Source organism: Castor canadensis, chromosome 1 (assembly GCF_047511655.1).
Source record: "Castor canadensis chromosome 1, mCasCan1.hap1v2, whole genome shotgun sequence".
NCBI classification, from domain to species: Eukaryota; Metazoa; Chordata; class Mammalia; order Rodentia; family Castoridae; genus Castor; species Castor canadensis.
In genome coordinates, this window is record NC_133386.1 from 91,205,897 (window position 1) to 91,233,784 (window position 27,888).

Below are 27,888 nucleotides of genomic sequence, written 5' to 3' on the forward strand. Positions count from 1 at the left end.
ACCTTGAAATGTTATCCTTCTTATCTCAGCCTCCCAAATAGCTAGGATTACAGGCACGAACCACCAACACCAGGTATGAGACATCATTTAGCTTCTGAGCCTGACCATGGACTTCCAAGCAAAACTCAAAAGACAAGGTGCTTTTAATTCTTAAAAGAAATGAGAAGTTAGGTAGAAATTGCCTTCTTTTCAAAACTGGGAAGTAGAGAAAGATATACTTTGTTCCGTCTCAGGGAAACAATGGCGAAGACTAAGAGATGGAAACTAGATTACCAGATTTTTATGACTACAGAAAAGGCACATGTGGACAGAGGATAGTGGGCCAGGAGATTCAGACATCTTTCCTGGTTCTGCTATTTACAAGTTGTGACACATGGACAAATCATATTATGAGCAAAATAGGAATATATCTGCCTGTTATCAAAAACAGCAAACCTCTGACATGCACTATTCCCTTCCCTTGTTTTACTTCTCGTCTTTCTTTTTTTGCAATACTGGGGCTTGCACTTGTAGGCAGGTGCTCTACACTTAAGCCATGCCTGCGGCCTTCTTTTACTTAGTTACTTTTCAGATACTGATCTGCATTTTTGCCTAAGGCTGGTCTTGGCCCAAGATCCTCCTACTTATGTCTACCTATAGCTGCGACTACCAGCATGTGCCATCATGCCCAGAAGGGTACCATTAACTTTTCCCGGGCTGCCTGTAACCATGATTCTCCCGATATTCACCTCCCAAGTAGCTGGGATTACCACCATGAGCAATCATGACTGGCTCTCTTTATTTTTCTTTATAGCAAATACCCAATTATTTTATTTTACTGTCTCTTTCATGAAGGCAGGGATTTTTGCTTCTTTGTCATTGTAGGATCCATATGGCCTAGAGCAGTGCTTCATGCATTCCAAGTGCTCATATGGTTTTGTTAAGGAATGAACCTGGGATGTGGGGCTGGTAGTAGCTCAGTAGTAGAGCAAATGTTTAGCATGTACGAGGTCCTGGGAAGAGGAAGAAGGAGAGGGACAGGGAAGGGGAGGGGAAATGTGAGTAGGAGAAGGAGGAAGATGAGAAGGAGGAGGAGGAGGAGGAACAGAAGGAATGAATCTTAGGGTTATTGTATGGATCAGACAAAATAATCATCTGAACAGCTTTGCAGTCTGCTAAGAGTAAAGACCATGGTACATTGTTTTGCTCATTTATTGCCCAAGTTTCCTGAAGTGCTATACTTTGCAAGATGCCCTTCAAATACCACAGTAGTGGTGGAGGGTTATCAAAAGAGGAGCCCCTTTATAATCACTATATATTCACCATAGTCAAGGCCGTGCATACGCAATGACATAACTGGAAAATTCTGTCTGAACTGAATGTCAATGCAATGGGAAAAAAAAAAAATCGATCAATGTACTCTCTGACAGTTTTTACCACAAGCCACCAGCTAAGTGACTGACCCTTTCTACTTTTCAAACAACTGTGTTGATGTTCCTAAAGACATCATAGGTTTTAATCTGGCCTTGGCTTAAATGGCAAGTAAACAGTTTTGTCTAGGAAAGGTTTCGGTTAATAATATAAAATATATAGAAACAATATAAAATAAAATCTAATAAAAAAAAATATAAAGAATAAAAATTCTTTTGAGGCAACCTAAATATCCAGCAACAGAGGGAATAACGATAATGTGCTATATAAAAAAAGAATATGAAAAGAATAAAAATTCTTGGGCTTAAATAATATACACAAGGCATCTATATAAGCAAAAATAGACACACATACCTTTTATATATTGTAACCAGCTTGAATTGCTTTTAGTATACAGTAACTGGGAAGACATTTTGCTGTCACATATTTGCTGTGTTACAGTAGTTTCTAGGTTTCCTGACTGATCAATTTAAATGTCATTCCTCAAGGTGAAACCCAAACACTTTTTTTGGTGCCCAGATGTAAAAACATTAAGGTAGGTACACTTAGCCAACAGTCCTAAAAATCACTTTTGCCATTTTCCAAGAAAATGCAAGCACTCAACCATTTTTTTTTTTTTTGGGTTGGTTTTAGCATTTATGTGGTGACTTGATTGGGAGCACAAACTTTGTAATTATATAAAACTCTGAGACAAGTGGATGCTTGATACATGGATGGTAGGGACTGGCAATTTTATTTGTTTTACTTTTCAATTACTTCTTTTTGTTTCTGTTAATGATTTTCTACTTGGCAGAATGGACATTTCATGTAGGGGTGTTGGTTTCATGACAAACTCCTCTGAATTATTCACCACAATATGAATCACCCAATCAAAGACTCTGTAACTGGATATTGTTTTTCTCTCTCTTGTGACCCCTTTTAAGTTCAAGTGTAAGAGCTGCCACTGTAAAGCTCTGTGTAAAAGGGAATGGCTATCATCACAGACACAGATATATCTCATTTCTCACTTTTTAATCCATCTCCTTTTAGATATTCATAATATTACTACAAAATACTCAACACAAGCATCTCTTCCAAGTTCTTAGCCTTTCACAAGTTTCTGTATTTTAATACAAAGTGTCTTTGAATCAATGCCTGATTAGCTATCTCAAAACTGTAAGTTTTCCTAATTTAAAAAAGCTTTTATATTTTGACATATTGTATATCTTTTCATAGTTTTTTTTTTTTTACCTAAGACATAGATGAATCCTCTTAGCTGAATATTCAGAATCTAAAAAGTAATTTATAATTCATTCACTGGAGCAGAAAATTTATGAAACCAACAACCCTTCATTTTATTACTATGAAAGGCAGACTGTTCTCCTTGATGAATTTACCTATTATCTCACTCTTTGCCCAGAAGGAATTCTCAGTATCTGCTTTGACAGACAGCAGGACCAACAGGTAGAAATATAAACAACACAGTAATTAGGAAACACCCTATCATGTACCACATGAAACATACCTAGGCCAAAGAGACTGCACATAAACACTTATCTCTAGCTTATGTAGTCTCAGCTATCTTTTTTACAATAGTATCAATTCACATACAGAGGGTCAAATAATATTAAACATTTCAACTTAAAGAATTACATGGAGGAAGTCAAAGACACACTTACCTCCTGTTTAGTTACTTTGGATCCATCTTTGCCCTCTGTATTCTCTGGAGACTAGAAAGAAAATACTTTAGTGAACTGTATTGAAATTGAAAACCACACATTAGAAGATTAAAATATATAAAGCAATTTCAGATTGTTTGCAGGGAAAATTAAATTTATAAAAGGACATGTTTTTACACACACACACACACACGCACACACATGGAATTTAGCTGCATAATTGCTCCTTTTAAATTAGGAATGGGGAAAGAACTACTATGAGCCCTGTTGTCAACTGACAGGAACCCTAAGCAATTTTCATTTCTCTGTGATGAGTCCACTATCAGTGAAGGGACAGGGAATCAGGAGTCAGTGACAGGGGTGCCCCGTATCCACCTTCTTGTTCTTCTTGAGTGTTCAAGTCCTGGCAAAGCCCAGGACAACCACAAAAGCCTATTTTCATCCTGTGTTTGTTTTGATTTCTAACCCATTTCTTGATACGATGTGATATATTTATCATGGATTACTCTTTTTCCATAATCAGTTCCAGCATCTCTACTAAACTCCAAACCGTGCATGACAGGCAGGCTCGCTGCCACCCCCAGCTGATTTGTTTCCAGACTGTGATCTATCCCCTGGGGCAGCACCTGCCCACTCCTGTGACAGCTCAAACCTGACAGGGAACAAAGGCTTCATACAATGAGGGGGAAAAGATCTGTTGTGTTTTCCTTTTGTTTCAAAGAAAACTATACTTTAGATTGGCAAAACACTACAAATATCCCAACATATTTCTATTGGCTAAGAGTTAATAAGTAAGATTAAAACAAGTAAGCTAACTAAAAAATTAAACACATTTTGCAACTACATAAAACCGGAAGGTGGATACTCACTGTCTGTAGCACAAATAGGAAGCTGATATGAATGGAGCTTTCATTAGAAAAAATACAATCAGAAAACCAACATTTAGCACAACGTTTAGCTTAGCAAGATAAAAAAGCTATGTGGTAATGCCTCATTTAATAAAAGGAGAACAAAATTTACAGGCTCATAAAAGGCACTGTTGAGCGGGGCAGGTGACAATGTAAATTAGTATAATCTTCTCAGAGAAGGACCCGAAAGAGGCACAGAGAACTAAATGGATGATGAACTGGTAATTTCAATTTTGCAAAAATTATAATTTTTACAAATGCTTTGTAAAAATATGGTGCTATTTATATCATTTCTAATATGGAATAACTGGAAACAAAGAAAATCAAAGAAGTATTTAAACTATGTAGCACTGAGATGGGGTTAAAAATATGCTACCTGGATACAAGAAAAATACATAAAATAATGCTATATTTAATAACTTACATAATAAAATTGTAAACAAAGTGTAGGTACCAAGTATACACAGCATTTGGGAAAAAAAAAAACTTTTTAAGGCAAAGGTGTTCCTTGGTGCTGTCTGTCATCCACAGCTTATCAGTTCTCTTTCAACATCAGAACCTCCCATATCTATGAACTTATCTCCTTGTTTCCCAAATCTCCTCTTCCATGAAACCTTCCTTGTCCTGAGGGAAAACAGTTTTCTGTTTTCTGGTTCCCATTCATGAACAGGAATGCCTGATCACAGTTCTTGTGTCATTTCAGCTAGTTGAATTACAGACAGAAAAATCTCAACAAACGTGAGCACATGAAGACAATTCCTACTTGGATCATTTAGCTTTCACACTTCCATAGTTACAAACTCAACGCTTCTGGGTACACTAAACCCTCTGGTTGTCTAGAAATGCTCAGCTTTCATTCCTATCTGTCAGGTCACTCAGCAGACTTCAGTCTGCAGTACCCTCTACCTCTAATTGACAAGCAGTTAAGGAAGAAGCACACAGATATTGCTAGAAAAATAGATGTTAATGTCCAAAGCTTCATGTCTCAAGGGGTTGGGAGGAATAAGCACAAAAAAATAAAAAAAGGTGGGGGAACTAAAGGTTTGGATTATATGGATGATTCCAGTGGGCTGATGTGAAGAGTGAGGTGAGGCAGATGGGCTTCGGGGAATGCCAAGACAAACGGGTTCTTGCTCTACTCCCTGGGACAGAGTAGGCTTATACTACTTCTGTTTGAACTAAGAACCCTCAAGAGGGTGAAAACCATGACCAAACATAAGCGCCTCATGCACGTATCTGAGCTCCTGAAAGCTCCCAGTTGGCCTTGGTATTAATCTTGGAGCCTCCCAGGAGGCTGGGGATACCCAGGACAGCCAGATAGAGGGCAGAACAGGCTGAAGATGGGGCATCCCTGATAGCTGATGTGGTTTGTCAAGATGCACCAGGTTAACATTTTGCTTCACTGCCCAGGTTTATAGTCAGGGCATGTGGGTGGTGTGCAGTGTGGCTACACATGAGGGATAAAACAGGGAGAGTCTTTTTCCCCTTAGCAGATACAGACAAAATCCATTACCTGTTCTTTCCAAACGTAACTTAATTTTTTGTTGTTCATTTGCAGGGCCTTCTTAGGAAAGTGCCTATGTGGAGATAGCTCCTGTTTGCTCCCTCACCTTGTGTTAGCATGAGGCTTTCTTTACTAACACCTCTGCCACTTCTCCAGAAGGAAAACAAATGATTGTGCACATTTCAAAGCTTAAAAGCAAAACAATATGACTGTAGGTAACACTTATACACCCATATGATTTTTAAAAGAGTTACACCAAAAATCCAAGGACACAGAAAGCATGACAATAAAAGGATGCAAAAAAATATGCAGAGTATGCATGTAGCTCAATGGTAGAGCACTTACCTAGCAGGCACAGGCACAGGGGTTATATACATACTGGGCTACAATTAACTAAAAACTAGAAACAACCCAAATCTCTATCATCAGGAGGATAATTAAATGCCAATAATATAAGCAGGGAAAACAAATGAACTATGAATATGCATATCAACATGGGTAAATCTCATTGTAATGCTGGACAAAGAAAAAAGGCTATAGAGTGGCTGTAAGCAAAGTTTAAAAATACATATACACGATAAATCTATAAAGAAAAGCAAAGAGATGAGAAATAGGAAACCAACACACAGGTTGCCTCTGTGTGAGGAGTGGGAGGGTGATTTAACCAGGAGAAACAAACTTGCTGGTAATGTTATATTTCTTAAGCTGAGTGGCAACTCCATTGGCCTATTATTCTTATTTAAATCACACATATATATATATATATATATATATACATATATATATACTACATTTACATACATATATACATATGTATACATATGCATACATATATATATATACTATATTTGTACATATTTTAAATTAAAACAAGAGGTTCTGAACAAAATTGGCATGAAGAAAAACTAAATAGCTATTTTTTAAATTATAAATTCTGAAAATAAAAGCAGCTCACTGAAGTGCATCACTAGGTGGTGGACAGTAGAAGAAATGATCAACTGTCACAGACTACCGAGGAATTAGCCCAATATACAGCAAGAACAGGAAAATGATAAGCAATAGGAAAGAGAGCTTAGGAGGGAGGGGGTTAACTGAGAAGCACCATATCTGTCTAACAGACAGTTAAGAAGCAGAGCACAGAGGTTCCAGTACAAAAGCAAAGGCACAATGGCTAAGAAATTTTCCAAATTGAAGTCATGAGTTCTAGCTTGAAAGCCCCCATCAAGGAATAAACAAAACAAGAACAAAATACAAGACACACTGTAATAAAACTAAACATCAAGAAAAGTGAAGAAAATCTTAAAAAGTTATCAGTCAGTCAAGTGTGGTGGTGCATGTCTTTAATCCCAGCACTTAGGAGGCAAGAGGAAGATCACAAGTTCAAGGTCAGTCTGAGCTACATGGTGAGACCCTGTCTGAAAAAAAAAAAGTGATCAGAGTTAAAAGATGGACTATTTATGAAGAATGTCTTCCCCACTAGCAACCATAAATATGGAATACTGTTCAAGGAGTTAAGAAAAACTGTCAACCTAGCTGGGTGTGGTAGATTACGCCTTTAATCTCAGTGATTGACAGGAGGACAACAGGAAGCTCTCTCTTTGAGGACAGCCCAGGCAAAAAGTTAGCAAGATCCTCATCTCAGCCAACAATCTGGGTATGATGACACGTACCTGTGATCCCAGCTACATGTGAGGCCTTAGTTACACAGGTAGGAGGAATGCTGTACAACACTCTATTTGAAAAATAACTAAAACAAAAAGTAGTGGAGGCATGGCTTAAGTGGTAGAACACCTGCCTAGCAAGCTCAAGGCCCTGAGTTCAAACCTCAGGAACACCAAAAAATAAGTAAAAGGAAAAACTGTCAACTAATAATTCCACACCTAGCTATCATTCAAGAATGACAGCAAAATAAAGCCATTTCAGAATACAAATGTCAAGACTGTTCACCACCAACAAAACCTTTCAGCAAGGATCTATCACTAAAGGATCAAATTCAGCAATAAGAAAAATGGATCTAGATAGAAGACAAGCATGTAAGAAATGTAAAGATTATATCAGTAAATCTAATTATATTACCTATGGATAACAGTAGCTATTGTTTGTGTAAGTTTAAAAAATCTAGGTTAGTGCTGACCTATAGAAATATAACATGCAATTTATTTTCTAATAGCCAGATTAATAAAGCAAAAAGAAGGATATTTTATTCACCTGACTATATGTAAAATTAAATCACTTAACCATGTAATCAATATATAAGATAGTAATGTGATTTTTCACGAAGTTTTTTCATACTAAATTTTAAAAATCTGGTGTGTATTTTATACTTAAGGCATATCCCCATTCAAACAGGAAATTTTCATTGGGGATATATGATCTGAATTTAGAATTTATAAGACAGAGCAGTTTTACCCAGATTGTTCCAAACATTTAAATTTTTCCAGTAATGGAGTGTTATACAAATTTTTAAACTTAAGTTGTTACAATTAAACAAAATGAAGATTGATCTCTCCATTCTTTCTGGGTATTCATGCAGGTGGTGGCCAACATACTAGACAGCGGAGCTCCAGACAATAGCAACCATCAGAGAGGCAGGTGGGGTGAAAAAGTAAAAATTAAAGCATGCTAGGGTCCCAGTTTTGTTCTGGAGGACAACAGATACAGAGTAAGTTTTGACATAAGTTAAAGATTACCATTAAAAATGTTAAGAACAGAAACCACTAAGGCCAGAATGAAGCAAATTTTACCAATATAAGGCAGAGAAGTACACAGCAACAACAAAATGAGAAATAGAAAACACACAGAAAAAGTCCAAACATATCAGTTACACACACCTTGCATTTGTAGGGCACTCAAGTGAATTAAAAGGAACACAACTGTATTTCCCATATACCAGATCAGGAAACCAAGAAAAGAAACTTGAATTTTTTATCCTACAGAGAATTTGCTGTCAACAGGAAGTGCCGAGTTTCTATTCCTGTGGAGACCATCCTCCACAGGGGCACTGCGAGGTAAGGAGCCATTTTTTTCTTCCACCCTCAGGAAGGTCTCAGAGAAAAAGGGAAAATTCTCAGGCCCTTCAGCAGTTGCTTGAGAAGTGCTCTAGCTGGCATCTGCTGGGGGTTTGTGGCTGCAGAGGAAGATACTGAGGGTGTGGCAAGTGGGGAAGAATAAGGCTACTGCCCCTGCTGAGGTGACCCTGGGCCACACGTGAGACCAGGAGCGGTTAAGATCCTCAGCAGACTGCTGAACTTTTCTCATATGCAAGTTCCAAAAAACTCTTTCTTTGCTAAGTGCTGGCTCTCAGTTTCACTTCAAAGAGTCCAGGGGACACGCCTATTACTTCGTAACTTCAGTGAATTACACGGAAGCCTGTGGAGCACTTACAAAACTCAAGTGACCACTTGCCAGTGACCACAGAATGAATTCAGTCTCAGCCCCTGGGCTTTCTATGCCCAGGTGCTAAAGCAGGGAGTAGATATAATTGCAAACATCAACAATCACTTCTTTTAACTGAGAATGTATTATACTGAGGTGATTTTTTTCCCTCCAATTTGCTGACCAGTATTTTAAAATTATTATTTTTTATTATTCAAAATTTCTTTTAAAATTAATTTGCATTTACTGTTACAAATCCAAGGCTAGAGGAAAAAAAAATCATTCAAACACGGGTGAACTCATCAGTAGAGGAAAACCATTCTGGGACCATAAAATTCAAACAATTCACTAAAAGAAAGACAGAGATGTATCTGTCCTTAACTCTGTCACTCCTAAGCTAAATTTAACACATAACTACTTAATAATACAAGGTTAATTTTCCCCACAAATGAGGGTATTGTCTATGCAATTCTTACGAGGTTTTTTTTTTTTGAGATAATATAGTTCCCTTAAATTAAAATATTCCTATGATGCATGAAAACACACTGAACGTTTTATTCAGTCACAGGACTGTATGTTTAACATTATCACAACTGTTTTACATTCATCCTGCAGCTATGGGTTTGAGATCCTCCAATGCCGCATTATTTTAAATAATCCTTAGATATTCAAACTTGGAATTGAGAAGCCACAGTCAGTGTTAATTATCAAAACTATATCAGATTTCTTTGCTACCTCTTCCCCAGCTTGGCTTATCAATTTTTCAGCATGAAAATTCTATAAAGCCAAATTTGTTGATGAAGGTCATCGCAGGCAGGTAAGTCTTGCTAAATGTTAAGTTGTTCAAGATAAAAGTAACTACAAACTGTTTAAAAAAGGCTTTCAATGAACTGTAATAAACAAGAACTCTCTTCTGAGAGATACTTATAGGAGGAAAGTATCTCACCTGTAATCAAGTAAATAAAGATAACTAAAAATAAAGAAAACCATGTTCAAGTGCAATTTTGTTAATGTAAATATACATATTATTAAGTGGGAGAATTTGATATGAAAAAAATAACTTAAAATATTCTACACTTCTTTAGTCTGAGGAGATTCATCCACCTGGGTGACCTTTTACGCGTGTATGGTTTTATATGATAGGATCATGGAGAAAGAACCTGGCTGAATCAGAAGCCTGAATTCCAGTGTGACTCACTCTTGACTTTGAGCCTGAATTTCTTCACCAGTCAAACTAAGAGGATGAACATGAAGATCTCACTTGCCTGACTTAGCTGCCAATGTGCGTTTTATCACACTGCAGAAGTGTCATGGGTACAGTAAGGGATGCCAGGCACCAGGGCCTTGGGAAAGGATGAGGGAAAGGGTGTAGAGACACTTAAATCAAATGATTTAATTCTCATTTCTGAGGTTGGTAGAACAGTATCATATCTATTTTATAAATGAACTGAATTGAGAGGGTAAGTAGTAACTTGTTCAGGATGACTCATTTGACAATCTTGCTGGAATCTATTCAGGTAGGGTAAAAGTTCACACTCTTCACAGCACACCACTCAAGGTGGCTTATTAGCCTTCCTAATTTCAACACTGGCCACAGATCCTGATGTAGATAGTACAGTTTGGGAAACACCTTAATCTGTAGCCCTAGCCAAGGAGCACATGCTATACAATGAGTGTTTCCAATTGCCCCTTGTTTATGAGCCTCATGAAATCACAATAAACTACCCCATGAAAACATGTATGTTGAGATATAATTTTACTACTCTAGGCTGTGAAATGCTCATATATGTAGATCTATTTTTTATTTCACTATGAACACTAAAGACAAAATGGCAAATCATTCCTATTATTTTTATTTTTATTAGCATATAATACTTGTATGGTGGGGGGATTCATTGTGATATTTGCACATATGCTTACAATATATCTTAAGCAGATTCACCTCCTCCATCATTCTCCTTCATGCTCCCCCTTAGAACAATTTCAATAGGTTTCATTCTTCTGTTTTTATACATGAATACAAAATACATCCTTCATAGTCACACTTTCCTTATGCCCTCTCCCTCCCACTGATACTCACCCACCTCCCATAGAGCCATTTTACTCCGTCCTTCATTTTTTAAGTGTACATTGCAATTCCTATTATTTTTATAGCACTTTACATTTTTCAATGTGCTTTCAGATTGTTGTTGATTTCTCATCTATTTGACTCTCTCAGTACAGCTTATATAAACAGGTCAGTCTTAATATTCTCATTTTACAGATGAAGAATAGAGAGGTTCAAAGAGATCAAGTGGCCTTTTCCAGATAGAGAGGTAGTCTTTGAGCTCCTACACCAGAGCTCTCGGAGACCGTACCTGGTGGTTACTTTTTTTTCCTATTTGCCCAGCTATGAATTAACTTCTAATAAGCAGTAGACATAATTACAGTGTTCATTGTATTTTTGCAAAGTGAATGTGCTAACTGTGATACAATCTATAAGTGATCACTAAAAGGAGAATTTTAAGATTAAAAATTGTAATTGGGAGGTAAAATAAGCAATGCAAAGTAGACTGAAATAATGTAGTTTTAAAAAATGTACATATGGAATACATAAGGACCTTCAGAAAGTCTTTCCTTTTTCTTTTTTCTTACTTTTGAGACAGGGTCTCACTATGTAATTCAGGCTGGCCTTGAACTTGTAATCCTCCTGCCTCTACCTCCAGAGTCCTGGGATTATAGATACGTACCACCATGCCTGGCCAGAAGGAGTCTTTAAAGCTTCACATTTTGAGCACTTCAAGTCTTTGATCTCTCACATAAAAAAATGTCTAGTACTGTTAACGTCCCACAAAGCAAAAGTTAACTAATTCTGTCCAGAAGTATTAAAAACACAGCTTACACCTGAAAAAGAACTAAGAAAATCAACACCTATCAGGGGTCAAAATAATCAAGATACAATTTGAAAATAATATCAGCTTGTATATTTTTAAAATCAGTTTAATCAATTGGTAATTTGGAACATTTGTTTTATAAAAATTTATCCAGTCTAGGTCTAACAAATTTTCTTAGTTATTAAGTTTTTATTCTTATTTGATGAGTTCTAAAAACAAATGTACCTGCTCATTTGTAATGAAATGGTAGCTTAATATTTACACAGTTGATGAATATAATGTACAATATGTAAGCATATTTATATGTTCCTGACCAAAGCAGGAGTATTGCTGTTATTATATATAATAAATTATAGAAATAAAGAAATGTAAATAATGTATCTTGGATGTAGCAAATCCATCCATTCATAGCAGGATGTAAGAAAATATGAAGAGTCTTAGACTTTCAATATGCAAAGAAATTGATACTCGGGCCTGAAAATTGCGTGCATACTTTGTATATAACCTTATGGACCATTACTTATTGATATACCTGTAAGGTGTCATAACAATATTCTTTTCCTACCAAGCACAGGCCTGAACCCTAAGGCCAAGCCTTACGGCATGGCAAAAGAGAATGATGACTTGTTAGGTAACTTTCTATGACTGGTACCTAGAAGTGATGGCATCTGCCTATATCTTAATAAAGATAAAATTTTAAACAAATGAACGCTCACATATTTACATACTCTGATTCTTCCTCATTTCATTCTTTAGGCACCTTAATTTAAACAAAAATATGAGATCATTAGAAATAAACCAGTGGGAAGTATTGTGATGTAATGGATCTCAATAAATCCCAATATTCTACCCAATATGGGGGAAAGCCTGCAGGGTTCACTGGGTAAGATTCCAGGTTCTGGAGCCAGACCTTCAGGAAAGAAATTCCAGCTCACAAGAACCTTGGGGGAAATCTGTAAACCTCTTCGTGACTCAATGTCCTCATTGGAGATGAGAACATTGGAGATGAGAATTGGAGATGAGAAGAGTACACACCTTACAGAGTGGTTCGTGGTATTAAATTTACTAATGCAGTGTGAAAGAATAGTGCCTGATTTATAGAAAGTTCCCTAAATATTAGACAATCACAATAAACAACACTTACTTCTAAGTGTTATTGAGATAGCTGCACAGAACTATTGTATGAATAAAATAAAGAATATGAAATTACAGTACAATACTTACTGCATGTTTATTTCTAGTAACTTCCCACATTTTTACTTAACTAAGGTGCCTAACAAATTCCAAACACATAGCTCCAATCTGGTGTAAGCAGGAATTCAATGTTAGCTATTTAAGTTTGAATGATAATAATATATATGTTAATTAGTAATATAAATTCCTCTTAAAATATTAAATTTTGGAAACAGTTTTAAATGTAAAATCATTTTCTCTATTTCTCTTCTTCAGGATGTGCATATCATTGGCTTTATGTATGACTGAACATGTATTTACCTTGGTCACATATACATGGCTCTGTTTCAGGATGTATCTGTAAATATAAGACTACTAAATTCAATAAATACTGTCACCAACAACCACAAAGTGATTTGACTGAATTCTTCAAAAAAGACAGTGAAATGTACAATGAATAAGCAGCCAGCAAAAAAAGGAGTTCAACAGTTTGATTTTTAAATTACTCAGGAGACTAACATCATATTTCAATATACTAGGTACTGTGAAAGCAGACAGTTTAAATGGTATTTATTTCAGTCACCATTTTTAAATTGTACCCTGCAGGAAAGTGGGATATTTAACTTTGGTATAAACAAAACAGTGCTGATTTTGTTTTTGAGGGGTGGGGGATAAAGGAAAAGAGGATGACTTAACTAATTTGCCAAGGGAATTTTAATTTCAAAGTTGTAGAGATATTTTTAAACATTTTTTTCCCTGTGAGAAAAGTCAACAATGTAAAAATGTACAAGATTAAAGCTTATGTTCTTCCAAAACAGTGCGGTTGTTGAATGTCTACTCCCATAACTGCAGCTAATGAGACATTCAAGGTGGGATCTGCTTGCTCCCTATCCACTGCCTGTGCCATCTGTCCTCCTACAAGAAGGAAGCTTGAGGTTTATTGCATTGTGGTTCTCTTAATAATTAAAAATATCATCATCACAATAATGAGCATCCTTTGACTGTTCTGTCTATACCAGACACTGTGCTAAGTACTTTGCATTCACAATTTCATTTCCTTCCCACAAATCAATGAGGTAGAACATACGTTATTATTCTGCTTTTACAGATGAGGAAACTGAGTTTGAGAATTAGGAACATAGACATTTAGAAAGAGGTTAAGTAAACTGCCATAACCATATAGCAAACAGTGAATGCTAGAACCATACTGGACTTTTTCTCAAAGAAGTATATTAGATATTTAAACTTATTACTTTCATTCATCTGTTTGTTCAACAAATATTTACAGCACCTGTGCTAGGTTCTGTGGGGAATAAAAGATCAGAACCACGGAAGACTTCACGGTCAACTCAAATTAGATAGGTTACAAAACAAAGTTAATTAAAAAACAAATAATTAGTCAAATGACTTGTGCCAATTTAGGAACACAGAGCCAGACAACAACCTTTAAAAAATAAGAGTCGTTAAGAGCTATAACTCTCAACTCTTTTAACCTAACAACTTGTTTGCCAATGTGTCTTTTCTGAACATTGAGTTTGGCCAAATCTTTGAATGCTTAGAGCTCACCGCTTTCCTTGTGATTCATTATCACTTCTTGCCATGAATTATAAATACTGTGTATGTGTCTTGCCCACCCTGTTAGACTGAAAGTTCCTTGATGCCAAAGGCGTTACCTCATTCACTCTAAAAGGGTTGAAAAAACAATACTTGTTCACTTAATTTCCTATGGTGATGGTATCTTACATAAAAGTGATACACAATGCATGCTTATTCAACATGAAGGGAATGAATATATAAAACATAGAGCCCTGCCATTTTTGAGCTTTCACTCAAATATATGTTTCATATCAAAATTTAACTCAATTAAGTTCATTTATGGATGTCAGGCCCTTTCATATTCAGAATGGGAGACTCAATATTTCTAAGAAGACAATTCTCAAATTGATTTATGGATTTAATTCAATCCCTATCAAAATCATAGCAGGCTTTTTTTGGGCAGATATTTAGAAGCTGATTGTAAAATTTATATGGAAACACATAAGATGTAACAGACAAAACAATTCTGGAAAATGAGAACCAATTGTAGGACTGATGCTATCATATTTAAAATTTTACTATAAAACCACAGTAAGCAAAATAATGTAGCATTGGTACAAAGACAGACTTACAGATAATGGAACAGAATTGACAGAGATAAAACTTTACATTTATAAGGGACTAAGTTTTGAGAAAGGTGCATAGGCAATTTAGCAGGACAAAAAAATGATCTCATCAACAAATGGTGCTGAGATAATTGGGTATTCAAATGCAAAAAAATCCCACAGAATTGAAACCCTTATTCCATATACAAAATTAGCTCAAAATGGATCATAGAGCTAAATACAACAGCTAAAATGAAAAAATTTCTAGGAGAAAGACTCTATGACCTTGGATTCGGCAAAAGTTTATCAAGTGTGCCACTAAATGAATTTCATCAAAATTAAAAACTTTTGTTAAAAAAAATGCCATTAAAAAAAAATTTTTAGCCTGTAATTCCAGCTACTCAGGAGGCAGAGGCAGGAAGATCTTAAATTCAAGGCCAGCTGGGGCAAAGTTAGCAAGAAACAAAATACCTCAAAAACAAAAACAAAAGAGCTGGGGATGTAGTCAAGTGGTAGAGTGCTTACCTAGCAAGTACAAGGACCCAGGGTTCCATCCTCACCACACACACACACAAGTTAAAGCCAAAGACTAGAAGAAAATATCTACAAATCGTATGTGGGATGAAGCATTTTATCTTGAATATAGGAGCAGCTGGTACAATACAATAAGCCAAACAATGCAATTTAAAAACAGGCAAAAGTATCAAACAGACATTTCATTTAAAATATACAATACACTAGTTAACACATGAAAAGATGCTCATCAGCATTAAAGAAAAATAAATTGTTTTTCTGCAGTACTGGTATGGGCTCAGGGCCTAATCACTTGCTAGGCAGGTAGTCTACCACTTGGGCTATGCCTCCAGCCCTAAATTAAAATCTATTAAAATGCCTATAAACAAAAAACAAACTAGCAAAAACAAAAAAACCTTCATAATACTAACAATACTAGGTATGAGCAAGAAGGAAATCCCATGAACTTTGGAAAACTGGAAGTTTAACTACAGACTTTCAACCCATTCATCAGTTCTACTCTTAAGAATCTTAAGAGAAACGAGAACATTTATCTGTGCAATGATTTATATACAAATATTCACAGCAGAATTATTTATAATAACCAAAAGTCGGAACAATCTAAATTTCCATCTACTTTTTAAAAAGATGAACAAAAAGCAGTACATCCATACAACAGAATATTATTGGACAATAAAAAAGAATGAAGTAGTGAGTGATACATGCTACCACATGCAAAGACCTCAAAAATATCATGCTGAATGATCGGAATCAAACACAAAAGACTACATGCTGTATAGTTTCTTTTACATTCCCAGAAAAGGCAAATCTAGGGAGGAAAAACAAGTAGAACAGTGGTGATGGGCTGAGTGGGAGTAGAGATTGGAAGTAGACAACCTGAGGGACTTTTTTGAGGTTATGGGAATGCTGTGAAACTGGATTATGAGAATGGCTGCACAACTCTGTAATTTACTCAATATCATGAGCTGTGCTGTATACTTTGAATGGATGAATGGACTTTATGGTAAGTAGATCATCTTGAATAAATCTTTTTTTTTTTTTAAACAGGAAATTTAACTCCCCTCCACACTGCTTGACAGTGCTAAGTGTCTGTATTCCTCAACACTGGCATAGTTCAAACTCCTCTGAATAATGAACTCACACTTAAACAATGAAGGGCAGGAATGTAAAGCAGGTCCTGTTGGGGGGAGGGTACTGTATAAGGAGGGGGAGGGTGAACGGTGAGGTAAAGGAGGATGAATATGGCCAAGGTACTTCATACATGTGCATGCAGACATAACACTGAAAACTGTCAATATCATTTTAAGTAAGGGAGAGGGAGATGAGAGAGAATGATGGTGGGGATGAACCTAAACAAGTGACATTCCAAATATCACAATGAAACCCTCTGTACAACTCTTATATGCTAATAAAACTATTTTAAAAATAACAAATATTTTAGCGATAACTGGTACAAATATTTTCTCAGTTTTTCATGCATTTAAAAATTTTAACTGTTTTTTATTGACCATTTTGAAATACTCACTTTCAGGTAGCCAATTTTATGTATGTCTTTATTTACAGTGTCTGTCTTTGGTGTTCTAACAGGTGATACTCACTAGGAGAATAAATGATCTCATTAGGTTATTTCTGGTGTGATATATTAGGCACAATGTGTTTGCTGTCATTAATCATGCTGAGACTGTGATTCTAGGCCCCGCTGGCTGGTGCTTCTTTGTAGAACATCGTATCATCACATAGCGACATGACTACTGCAGGTGTTTGTGGATGTTTGACCAGAAAAGTCCAGAACGCAGTCACTCATTGGTTCTACCACCACGTATTCATGAATGTTATCTTTCTCCTGCTATTCACTCACTCACTACCCATTATTGTAATACAGGAAACTCAACTTTATTTAAATCTTACAAACTCAGAAAGAGATTGCACTGTTTTGCTTCAAAAAATCATAGCTGTTATTAAAAATTTCAGTTTAATGTAGCTATAACTATAATATACAAATAATACACATATAATTTACAAAGAAGTGTCATAAGAACATTTTATATTAATAAATTATATTATGGCTTTGAAGTTGTACTAAAGCCTCATCAAATTAAGATATAATCAGAAGTGGGGGGGAGAGGGAGGGGGCAGAGTGGGTGGTAAGGGAGGGGGTGGGGGCAGGGGAGAGAAATGACCCAAGCCTTGTATGCACATATGAATAATAAAACAATAAAAAAAAAAGATATAATCAGAAGATTCATTCAAATGTCTGATAACAGAAAATGACTGATTTTTCAATTTCTGTATTTGATTTGTGCCTGCTACTGTTATATACCACTGAATTAAATACAAGCTCCAAAAGAGTAAACTCTGTGTCCCTCCAGCATTACAACAATGCAAGGATTCTAGATGTTTTCACCGGCCTTATTAGTACTTCCTGCTTTGCAGAACAATTTAGAAGTTCATTAAATAACATGTCTTGATTTCTAGGAAAAGATGATACAAAGTGCTAAGATGGCAAAAATGTATGTTGGGGGCATTTAAAAAGCCAGTTATAATGTAGATAGAACAGGCCATTCTTTGGTCTGTTCTTTAGCATTTACATACTAGAGTAGTATGTAAATTCTTTGGCAATAACTCCACTTTGGTCTCCCTGCCCCAAGAGCTGCGCATGAATTGTCTCCAGTTCTTTTTTTCCTGTCTTGACAGGCTTTATCTGACACCAGTGGTTTCTAATGTAAATGCCAGTGAACTCTAGGATTGTATGAGGCAGCTTTAAGGTTTGACTGATAGACAGGATGGCCAGCACAGCCATGTTTAATCTATGGCTGTCCCTGCCCAGTTACCACCCAGGTCTCTGGGCTCCAGGTGTAAATGAAATGCCTTCTTATTAATCCAGGAGAGATTTTTTTCATCTCTGAAGAACACACATGTTTTTTGAAGAATCACACACAGGTGGCTATACACAGATTAGCCTGTAGTCCCAGGACTCTTGGCTAGCTCGTTCACCAGCGTTCCCTGTCTCAGGGAACCATAATCAAAAGTTACTATTCCTATCTCCTTGGAAGGGAGGTGGCCAGAGACAGAAAGGTAAGAGTGATGGTCTAACCAACTGTGGCCAGTGAACAAGGAAAAGTTCTTCTAAGTCAGGGTCCATTACACATAAGGTGTGCACATCTAACCTGCTGTTTATCTAAACAATTGTTAATAATTCCTAGGAAAAGAGCTGGCCCCAACTCACTCCCTAACTCATTTCTTGATAATTATTTGCTTTGATTCTACTAGAATGTCCAATACATCATTAACCCTCAGATAAAACGATGAAAATAGTGGTAACATCGTTTAGTAACATCATGCCAGTACAAGAGCATTAAAAAAACAATACTGCCATCAAATTAAGTTTAAAAAATGAATCTCCTCTATCAGCACTCTTAAAATACCATCCATCTTCTTAGCTAGATGGACTTCTAGAAACCCTTTTGGATGTCCTAAATTCTTTCTGTCCCGCCCATTTTCAAAGGAAGAAAATGAGTAAATAATGGTTGTAAGGACTCCCGGGACTTACAGTACCTGATTCAGTCCTAGCTAGTAGCTCATGGTTGGTGAGATGTTGGGCAATTTATGTCTTTTAGGCCCCGTTCAGTGGGGATAAGAAGTGCTCAACCCATTCTAAGGACTAGATGAGATAATGTAAATCAAATCCTTGTCCAGCAAGAAACACAAAGTAAATGCACAATAAACCTAAGACTTTTTTTAAACGATTTTAATTATTATGTTTTTTAATAAAGTGGAGAAAATGTTTGCACCACATTCTTAGCGATGACCTATAAGGTAAAGCTTCTGAATTTTCAAACTTGAATATTTTTAAATAATGTAGCCATACACAGGAATCAGTCCATTCTCTTTGACAAAGTAGGATATTATCTGAAATTTTGCTTCAAATTTAATACCCACCCTGATAGAGTTGGGATACCCAGGGGCAGGTGGTAGGAAGGCGCAAAGCATTTTCTTAGGAACCAGCCCGCACACGCGCGTGGGAGGCTTTCGCCCTCCCTAATGGGACAATGACAGGTCACAGCCGGACCCTGGGGAAGCTGTGTGACCCCATGCGCGGTTCCTGGTTTCCGGAGCTTGCGCGGAAGAGGACACAGCCCACAAGCAGCGGAGGAAGACTGAAAGGCCGGGTTCCCTCAACGCGGGCAGCGAGGGGTGCGAGGGCGAGCAGACCCCGCCCCTTCTCCCCAGTCGCGGGAGCGGACCTGCCGGCCCCTGACCTTGGCCTGGCCGCACCGGGCGGCGCGGGCGCGGGCGCGGTCCCGGCTCCCACGCTGCCCGCTGCCCGCTCCGCGCCGAGCGGTGATTGACACTGGAGTTGGAACGTACAGGTCCGCGCGGAGCACAGCAGGGGCTGGGCGCTCTCTAAACATGGCTTTCTCTCTCCCTTAGCCTCGGAGCCACCGCGGCGCACCAGCCGTGGGCACGGCCCACAGGGGGTCAACCCCAGCATCCGTAGATTTCTTATTTATTTCCTCTTTCCCTATGCGCGTAGTTTTTCTCCTCTGGCTGCCTTCCCTCCACGCTAATCAGAACCTGGAGTTTGCAAAGAGGAAACTCCTCCCGCAACCGGGAATGGAAAACCGCCTTGGCTTCTTGTTGGTGGAAACCATTCCGGCGAGAATGAGTTCTTAAAGGGGAAAGTCGAGTCTCAGGAGAGAAAGTAACACTCAGATCGATGCGGAGGGACGAAGGGAGGGAGGAGAGAGAGAGAGAGAGAGAGAGAGAGGGGGGAGGGAGGAGGAGAGAGAGAGAGCGAAGAAGGAAGGTCTGCAACAGGCATCTGAAAACAAGCACGGGCCACCAAAGGTTCCCAATGCCGAATTACTACCGCGCGCATTTTGCGCGCCCATCACAATGACGGGATGTGGCAGCGCAATGGAAGGCCTAGGAAAATCTTTTTAGGTAAGACTTACCTTTCTCTTCGGCATAATGACTATGGTGTTGCAGGAAAAAAAGTAAAGCAACGGGCTGGACTGCAGGCACCACCGCTGGAGTCTCCCTCTGCCGCTGCAGCTGCTCACGCGCAGGGCACCGCGTAGCCCGGCCTCCGACCCGCACCTCGCCGGCTCCCTCCCGGGGCCCTCCACTCGCTCGCCTCCCTGTCCCCCAATGAGGAGCCCCGCCAGCTGGATGCGAGGCCCCATTGGTTGAGGTAACGTTCTAAATTCCACGAGGCCACGCCCTCCTCCGTTCGCAGGGTAAGCTGTTGTAGTTTCCACTTCACTGAAAAATCTGCCTGGCGACTGAGCATGCCCAGTTCAACTAGTAGCCTTCAGGCCACAAAATCCTGGGGTTTCTTTGTTTTATACTCATTTTTTGGATTGTATCAATTAGAACAGTGTATACCGTCATAGGAAGGAAGAAAGAGTAAGGCTATACATGTTAACTTTATAATGTAAATATGTGCACAGCAGATATTTGATACATTTCTTACTCATAATAGCTTGTAATGAGTGTTTTCTGATGGAAGTCTGTTCTGGAAGAGTCTGGGTTCCCCCCTCTACAAATCTGGGGACGACAGTTGTTAAAATGCTTAGCTCTAATTTTTTAAAATCTGTGATTACAAATGACAAATTCAGCCAACTTCAAACTATTTTTAAAAATGAATAGAATATGTTTGTTATGGAAATCATGGAAAATGAACAAAGAACAGATTATTTTACATTTGAAATATGTATATATAAACACCTGTTATGCCACATTTTATGCATAGTTTAGTGTTTCTCAAAGTTTTGCAAGGCTTTGAACAGGCACTGCAAAAACACGTCTGAAAATTAATTTGGAAGTTTGTTGTGTGGGCTCTTTAAATCCATTCATGTAAAACATTTAAAGAAATAATTCAGATGCAATAAACATTCAAAAATATTAACTATTATATCTATTAAATTCCCTCCCATAGCAGGAATTTTTCTTCCTTCGTTTTTTCTTGTTTTCTTAATAAAATCTATTCAATCTTTAAAAAACAAAAAAGCTTCTGAATTTATTTTATAAGACCAGTTTTACCCCGAGACTGAAGCAAGCTAGATGGGGAGTCAGGAAATTATATTATTTTTAATAAGTATTAAAAGGGCCAAAGACATTGGAAGGAAGAAGTAAAAACTAAAAAGCCAGGGTTAGCTCTTCTCCCATCTCCTTTTAGATGTTAAGTCGAAAGAACAGAGAGACTTAAAAGGGCATTTTTGAGACATTAACAAGCTGCAAGGGTCTTTGGATTAGTAGAGGGACAGAAGGAATGAAAGGCATGTCTGGCAAAGGGAAAAGTTCTAAAATTCACCTATGTTCCTCTGTTTTGGGTAGGCCCAAATAATATCTCCATGTTTTAGCATCCATCTTTGCCACCCAGATCCAGTGTCTTAATGATGAGAGGTTGCTAGACATGACACATAGGTCCCCCCAGCTCCAAATGTATGAGTGTAGAGATAGGAACTGCCATTTTGAGTCTTTACTCCCATTTCCTGCATGGGAAACAGGAAATGTTTCTGTCATTTTTTCTCATTTCTCCCTACTTTCATTCTGTTAGCTTAAATTTCTTTTCAAATTAACTATCACTTTCACTACATTTTCAAATCTTGTCCGAATTTTTCTCTTGCAGGGCACAAAAAATGAGGTAAATAGCAGCCCTAAAATTTCTAGTAACAATACCAACATCAGTGAAAGAGTTTGAAAGAAAAGAGTTAAAAGGCCAATATGCCTCATAAACATACACATGAAAGTAGTGAACAAGATTTTAGTAAATCAAACTCAACAACATTTGAGAGAATGATACATGACCAGTGGAATTTCCCTTAAGAACACAGTTGGTTTAACCTCTATAAAGCAAACAGTGTAATCACCACGTTAATGAAATAAAGAAAAAAAAATATCAACAGATGCAGGAAAAGTACTAGTGAATAGGTAAGCAAATTGTGATGGACACACAGAATGGAAAAACTATTCAGCAATACAAAGAAATGAAATATACCAACATGTATGAATAAAAACAAAATTCTACGTGAAAGCAATCAAATACAAAAAACCATACTGATTGATTGTGTTCATATAAAATTACAGAAAAGGCAAAATTAGTTTCAGAATCATCTTAGAAGGCAAAGTTCACATGATAGGAAAATATAATGAAGCCTTACATTGCAAATATGACCAAATCCACTGGATTTCAAATTAGTGTCTGTTTCTGTTGAACCTGATCCCAATTGTCTTTGATAGATATCTTACTCTCAGGCATTCAGTGGATGACAACATACTCCAGAGAACTAAGGTAAAAATCAATCCACTAATTTAGAGCTTCACAAAAACAGAGATTAATAATTTTAGCAGTAAAAAAAAAATTCATCTTTGGAACGAAGAATTAATTTGTCCAGTGCTTGATAGTTTTGTTTTGTTTTTTAAGCCATGGAGGATATTTTTAATAAGATGTTTGAGAAAGATACTGGGTAGTGCTTGAAATCTGGGGGGTTTTTTTTGGTTTTTGGTTTTTGGTTTTTTTGGTGGGACTGGAGTTTGAACTCAGGGCTTTACACTTGCAGAGCAGGTGCTCTTCTGCTTGAGCCACACCTCCAGTCCTGAGTTATTTTTCTTTAGGGAGATTTAAAGACGTTGGACAGGGCAAAGGTGAATTTTTCCTTTCTGTGATGTGAAGTGATTAACAAAGTTGACTTCATTAGTTTATATTTTTCAAGATAAAATGCTGAATTAACAACAGCAAACAAAATTGTGATTATTTTTACTATACATAATGAACAGTTTCAATGAAGCTCCATAGGTGTATAAAGAAAGTTGATTATGAGAAGCCCTTATTTCAGTCTCCTAGTTCATCATACAAGTGCTGAAAATAACAATGTTGCTTGAAAAACAGCAGTGGTTATCTCCCTTTTGATGTGGATTGAACCTGTCTGAATAGACTAGAGAGCAGTGTGTTTTCCCTTGTACCTTTAGTAGTCTTCAAGATCTGAGAAAATCAGCTCTGACCTCTGTTGGCAGCACTTGAAGTAAGAGGAGTATGCAAACGATTTGATAGGTAGTTAGAATTCCAGGTTAAATTAAGAGATAAAAACACCTGAGCATGCCACACACAAGATACTGAGGAGGTAAACCTGGTATGAAATAAATACTCTTGGATTTTAGTATATTCGACTGAGCATTTGTACTGCTTTGAGTATCAACCTCCAAGACAGTAAAAGCTTCTCAATAGGTTGCAGAAACTACATTCTTCTGAGGAACAAAGAAGGAAAAACTAGTGAACAAACTTCTTTTCCATCTCCAGCTCCTTTCTCCTTTCCTACTTCAAATTGCTGATCCTACATCTACTCCAGCCTTTTTCAAACAGCAAGGCAAAACCATCTGCAAGTCAGGCACTGGTGGCTCATATATGTAATCCTAGCTACTCAGGATCAGTAGGATCGTGGTTCGAGGCCAATCTGGACAAAGAGTTCCAGAGACCCTCTATCAAAAATACCCAACAGAAAACAGGGCTGACAGAGTGGTTCAAGTTGTACAGTATTCAACTTGTACAGTTCAAGTATGAGGCCCTGAGTTCAAACCCCAGTACTGCAAAAAAAAAAAAAAACCCAAAAGCAACAACAAAAAACCCCACTTATTTGCAGTGTCATGACTATCATCACAGAAAAGAATGAGAGAAAGAAAGGAATAGAGAAAGAGAAATAGAAAGGGAAGGGAAAAGAAAAGAAAGGAAAGCACACAGAGATATGAGAGTGCATTTCACTAAAGACAAGTAGTATTTTATTAGTGATATTTTCCATACATGTATACATAAGCACCCATGTGATATATATGTACATGTACTGGGTTGTGATGTGAAATGTATTTTTCCTATTGGTCATGGTGAAAAATGTTAAAGTGACTGCAGAGTGCTAATGAATCTGTGGATCTTTGGGCTCCTACAATTTATTCCTCTGTGAGTTTAATCTTCAAATCTTGAAAGAAAGTTTGAAAAGAAAGGATCACTTTGCAAATCACCCTCTTCATCTGCTCTTCCTTCCTCTTTTGAAATAAGCACTTTTGAGCTTCCTTAAGCTTTTACTCTAAATAATGGCAAATTGCTAGAGAAGTGTATATTGTTGCTTCTGATAGCTTTGTAATTCCAGTTCTTCAGTAAATAGGCCAAAGAATTCCAAGATGAACTTGGGAGTGTACAAAAGGACATGAAAAACAGCAAACGAAAGTTGGTAAAATTATGCTGGTAGAGTGGTTCAAGTGGTAGAGCATTTGCTTGGCAAGTGTGAGACTGTGAGTTCAAACTCCAGTACCACCAAAACAAAGAAACAAAAATAATACTCTATTTTGCTTGTATCGACAAACATTCATGAAGTTGGGGTCAGGTGTGCTGGGCACTCAGATGGAGATGCACAACAGCCTTGTTACTTCTTTTCTCTGTTATTCTCTTCTTTTACCTTGTTTCTTATCTTCTTTATTCTTTAAAGCCTTCTTTACTATTCTTTAAAACTTTGCTTTTTTTTTATTCTTTAAAGTCTCTTTCCTTAGACTCACACTGTCCCATGTTTTTCTTAATCTCTGTTAAAGTCTTGGTTCTCAGACTTACACTGTCCCATGTTCTCTCTGAAAGTCTTTGCCTTCAGGCTTGCTCTGTCCCATGTTCGCTTTTAAAGTCTTGTTCCTTAAACTCTCAGACACACAAACAACCAGCAGCAGCAGTGTCATTCTCACAAGCAGCCCACCAATCCAAAAAACCCTGTCCTCCTTCAGCAAGTCTTTCATATACAGTGGTAAACAAGGAGGTGGAGTAAGAGTTCTTGGGGAGGGGCATGACATTGTAACAAGAGAAACCTGCCTTCCTACTTCTCTGAATGTAAACAACTTAGGAAAAGCAGCTGTGCTGCATTTTGCCTTCACCCTCTTCTGCGACTGGGGCTGTGCCAAATTCAACCTGTAGATCATGGAGCACGACTGTGCTTATGTCAAGTTCTCATAGGCTTCCCATAATCCACTCCCCACAACAAGAAACCAACTGTAGTTAGATTTTGGTGATGCATATCTGCAAAATTCTGATGATTTTTTAACACTCTTCAAAGCAGGAGCAAAATTCTGTGGGCACAACTCCCCCCATAGCCCTCACCTTGTGCTCCATCTCTCATTCTAGGTTTGCTGGCACTGGTTGCTTATTTCACATTCTCTTCTTTATTTACAGTGATTAAAAACTGTACACATAAAAAAGTACTTCCTCCATCTTCTCAGGCATCACTCATTGAGTTCCCACAAGACTAAAGTAATTCCCTGACCCTACATCTTCAAAGGGACTTAAACCAAAGTCCTGCAAACCACGCCCTTTCATAGCATTATTAGTCAATGATTGTACAAGCATACCTTGTAACTACTAACAGCAAGAGGAGATAGGGCACTCTGTGTCCTTCCAACAGGAACCCAATTTTTGTTTTCTCAGACTTCAATCAAATTTAATCTGTGTGTAGATTCTTTACTCCAAGTGTGTTTTATACAGCTTTCCCATCCCCTAGTCTTTTTAGGTTCAATCTCTGTAATATTTACCTTTCCTTCTTCTTGCCGCTGCTGCCTACATTCACAGCAGTGTAATTAATTTATTTTTTGTAGCCCACAAACGACTATTTGGGGATGAATTAGGCATGCTCAGTAGCTAGAACCAAGGGGTTAGGCTACATTTGTTTAGCCATTCCTTTCTGCCAGATTGCTAGAAAGTCCAATACCAAAAGCCAACCAAGTTCAACGAGGCAAAAATTAACATAAGGAAATCCCCAAGGTTCATGGTAAGGACACAGCAAGGTAAGGATGACAGGGAAAAAGTCACAAGGTGCCAAAGACCAGTTGAGAGTTATAGCAGAGCTCTGAGCTGTGTTACACATTCCTGTAGCCTATTGTCATTGCCAGCCCACTCTCAAACAGGACCGCACCCTGCCCTCTAAACTGGTGATCTTGGCTACCCATTTCTGTCCTCTGCATTTCTTCAAATCTCAGAATCCCTGGGAATTTGAAGAGGAATCCAATAGCCTCATCTCTGTCACTTCACATGGTCCTGCCTTTCAAAGCAGATCATACCATTTCCTTTTTGTTCCTTTTTGGCAGTACTGAAGTTTGAACTCAGGGCCTCAAGGGCTTGCTAGCAAGCACAATGCAATTTGAGTGACACCCCACACCCAGCCCTTTTTTTCCTGTAGTTATTTTTCAGATAGGGTCTCAAGTTTTTGTCATGGGCTGGCCTCAGACTGCAATCCTCTACCCATGCCTCCTATATAGCTAGGATTATAAGCATACTCCACCATTGCCTGGCTTATTTGTTGAGATGGAGTCTAACTAACTTTTTTGCCTGGCTGGCCTTGACCCACCATCCTCCTGATCTCTGCTTTCTGAGTAAGAGACACCATGCCTAGCCTATTTCCCTTTTCTTTTGATGGAAGCAAAAAAGAAAAAAGAAAAAAAAAAATCCAGATTTAGTGATATGAGAACAAAATAAATCATTATGGCAACTATCATAATTCAATTAGAAATAATTTTGGGTTTGCTTTGTTAATAACTGCTCTAATTCTGAAACACTAGGTAAGAGTTAATAGAGGTAATAAAAAAAATTTGCCAGGTCAATATAAATGCTAGCCAAAAAGCTATAACTTTTTACTCAGCACTGAGAAAGTAGCCTGAAAATATGCCATAGTCTCAAGGTTGCTTTTAAGCATGGCATTTGTTTTTGTTTTTAAAACATGAGAGCATGCTATTCCCACAGAATTCTCTCATCTCTTCTTCCCTTTTCATTCCATTTCTCACTTCTGCTCACCAGAATCTGAAGCAAGTTTTTTTTAAACAATTTGATTTACCTTTGTCAATTTTAAAAGTTTTAACCAATTTTAAAGTAAATGCTTATCAGAAGTCTTGGATTTGCAGTCACAGGTGTGAATTGAAATCCCAAGTCATTAAACTATGATCACATAAGTTGAACATTGAATTCCTTGTAAAATGAAGAAAAGAATGTTTATCCCAGGCAGACACTGTTAGTTACCTGCCCAATATCCACGCTACACTTCTTCTTTACCAACAGAATTCTAATTTGGCAATGGTTTTGACCAAAACAAAACAAAGACTTTAGTTCCCCAGCTCCCATGCAGATAGGGGTTGCTAAGTGATAAGCTCTGTGCTAATGAGATGTATGTAAAAGTCAGGAGGAGGCAATGTAACTGCCAGCCTCTTGCAATTGTTCTTCTCTTCCTTCCATCTTGGAAGTTGCTAACAATGTCTGCAAATAGAAGAGCTGTCTTATACCCACATAGATGAGGG

General features: G+C 37.6%; 1 protein-coding gene across 1 annotated transcript in view; it reads right to left on the minus strand.

Annotated features, from left to right (window-relative positions):
• Positions 1 to 20,831, minus strand: part of Hmgn3 (high mobility group nucleosomal binding domain 3) — a 30,641-nt gene extending 9,810 nt beyond the window's left edge. The window contains exons 1-2 of the mRNA XM_020183860.2: positions 20,532 to 20,831; positions 3,069 to 3,119 (exon numbers count right to left, since the gene is read on the minus strand). Of these exons, the coding sequence (XP_020039449.2) occupies positions 3,069 to 3,119; positions 20,532 to 20,762 (282 nt within the window). The 5' untranslated portion in view covers positions 20,763 to 20,831. The remainder of the gene's footprint in view (positions 1 to 3,068; positions 3,120 to 20,531) is intronic.
• Between the last annotated feature and the right edge of the window lie 7,057 nt (positions 20,832 to 27,888).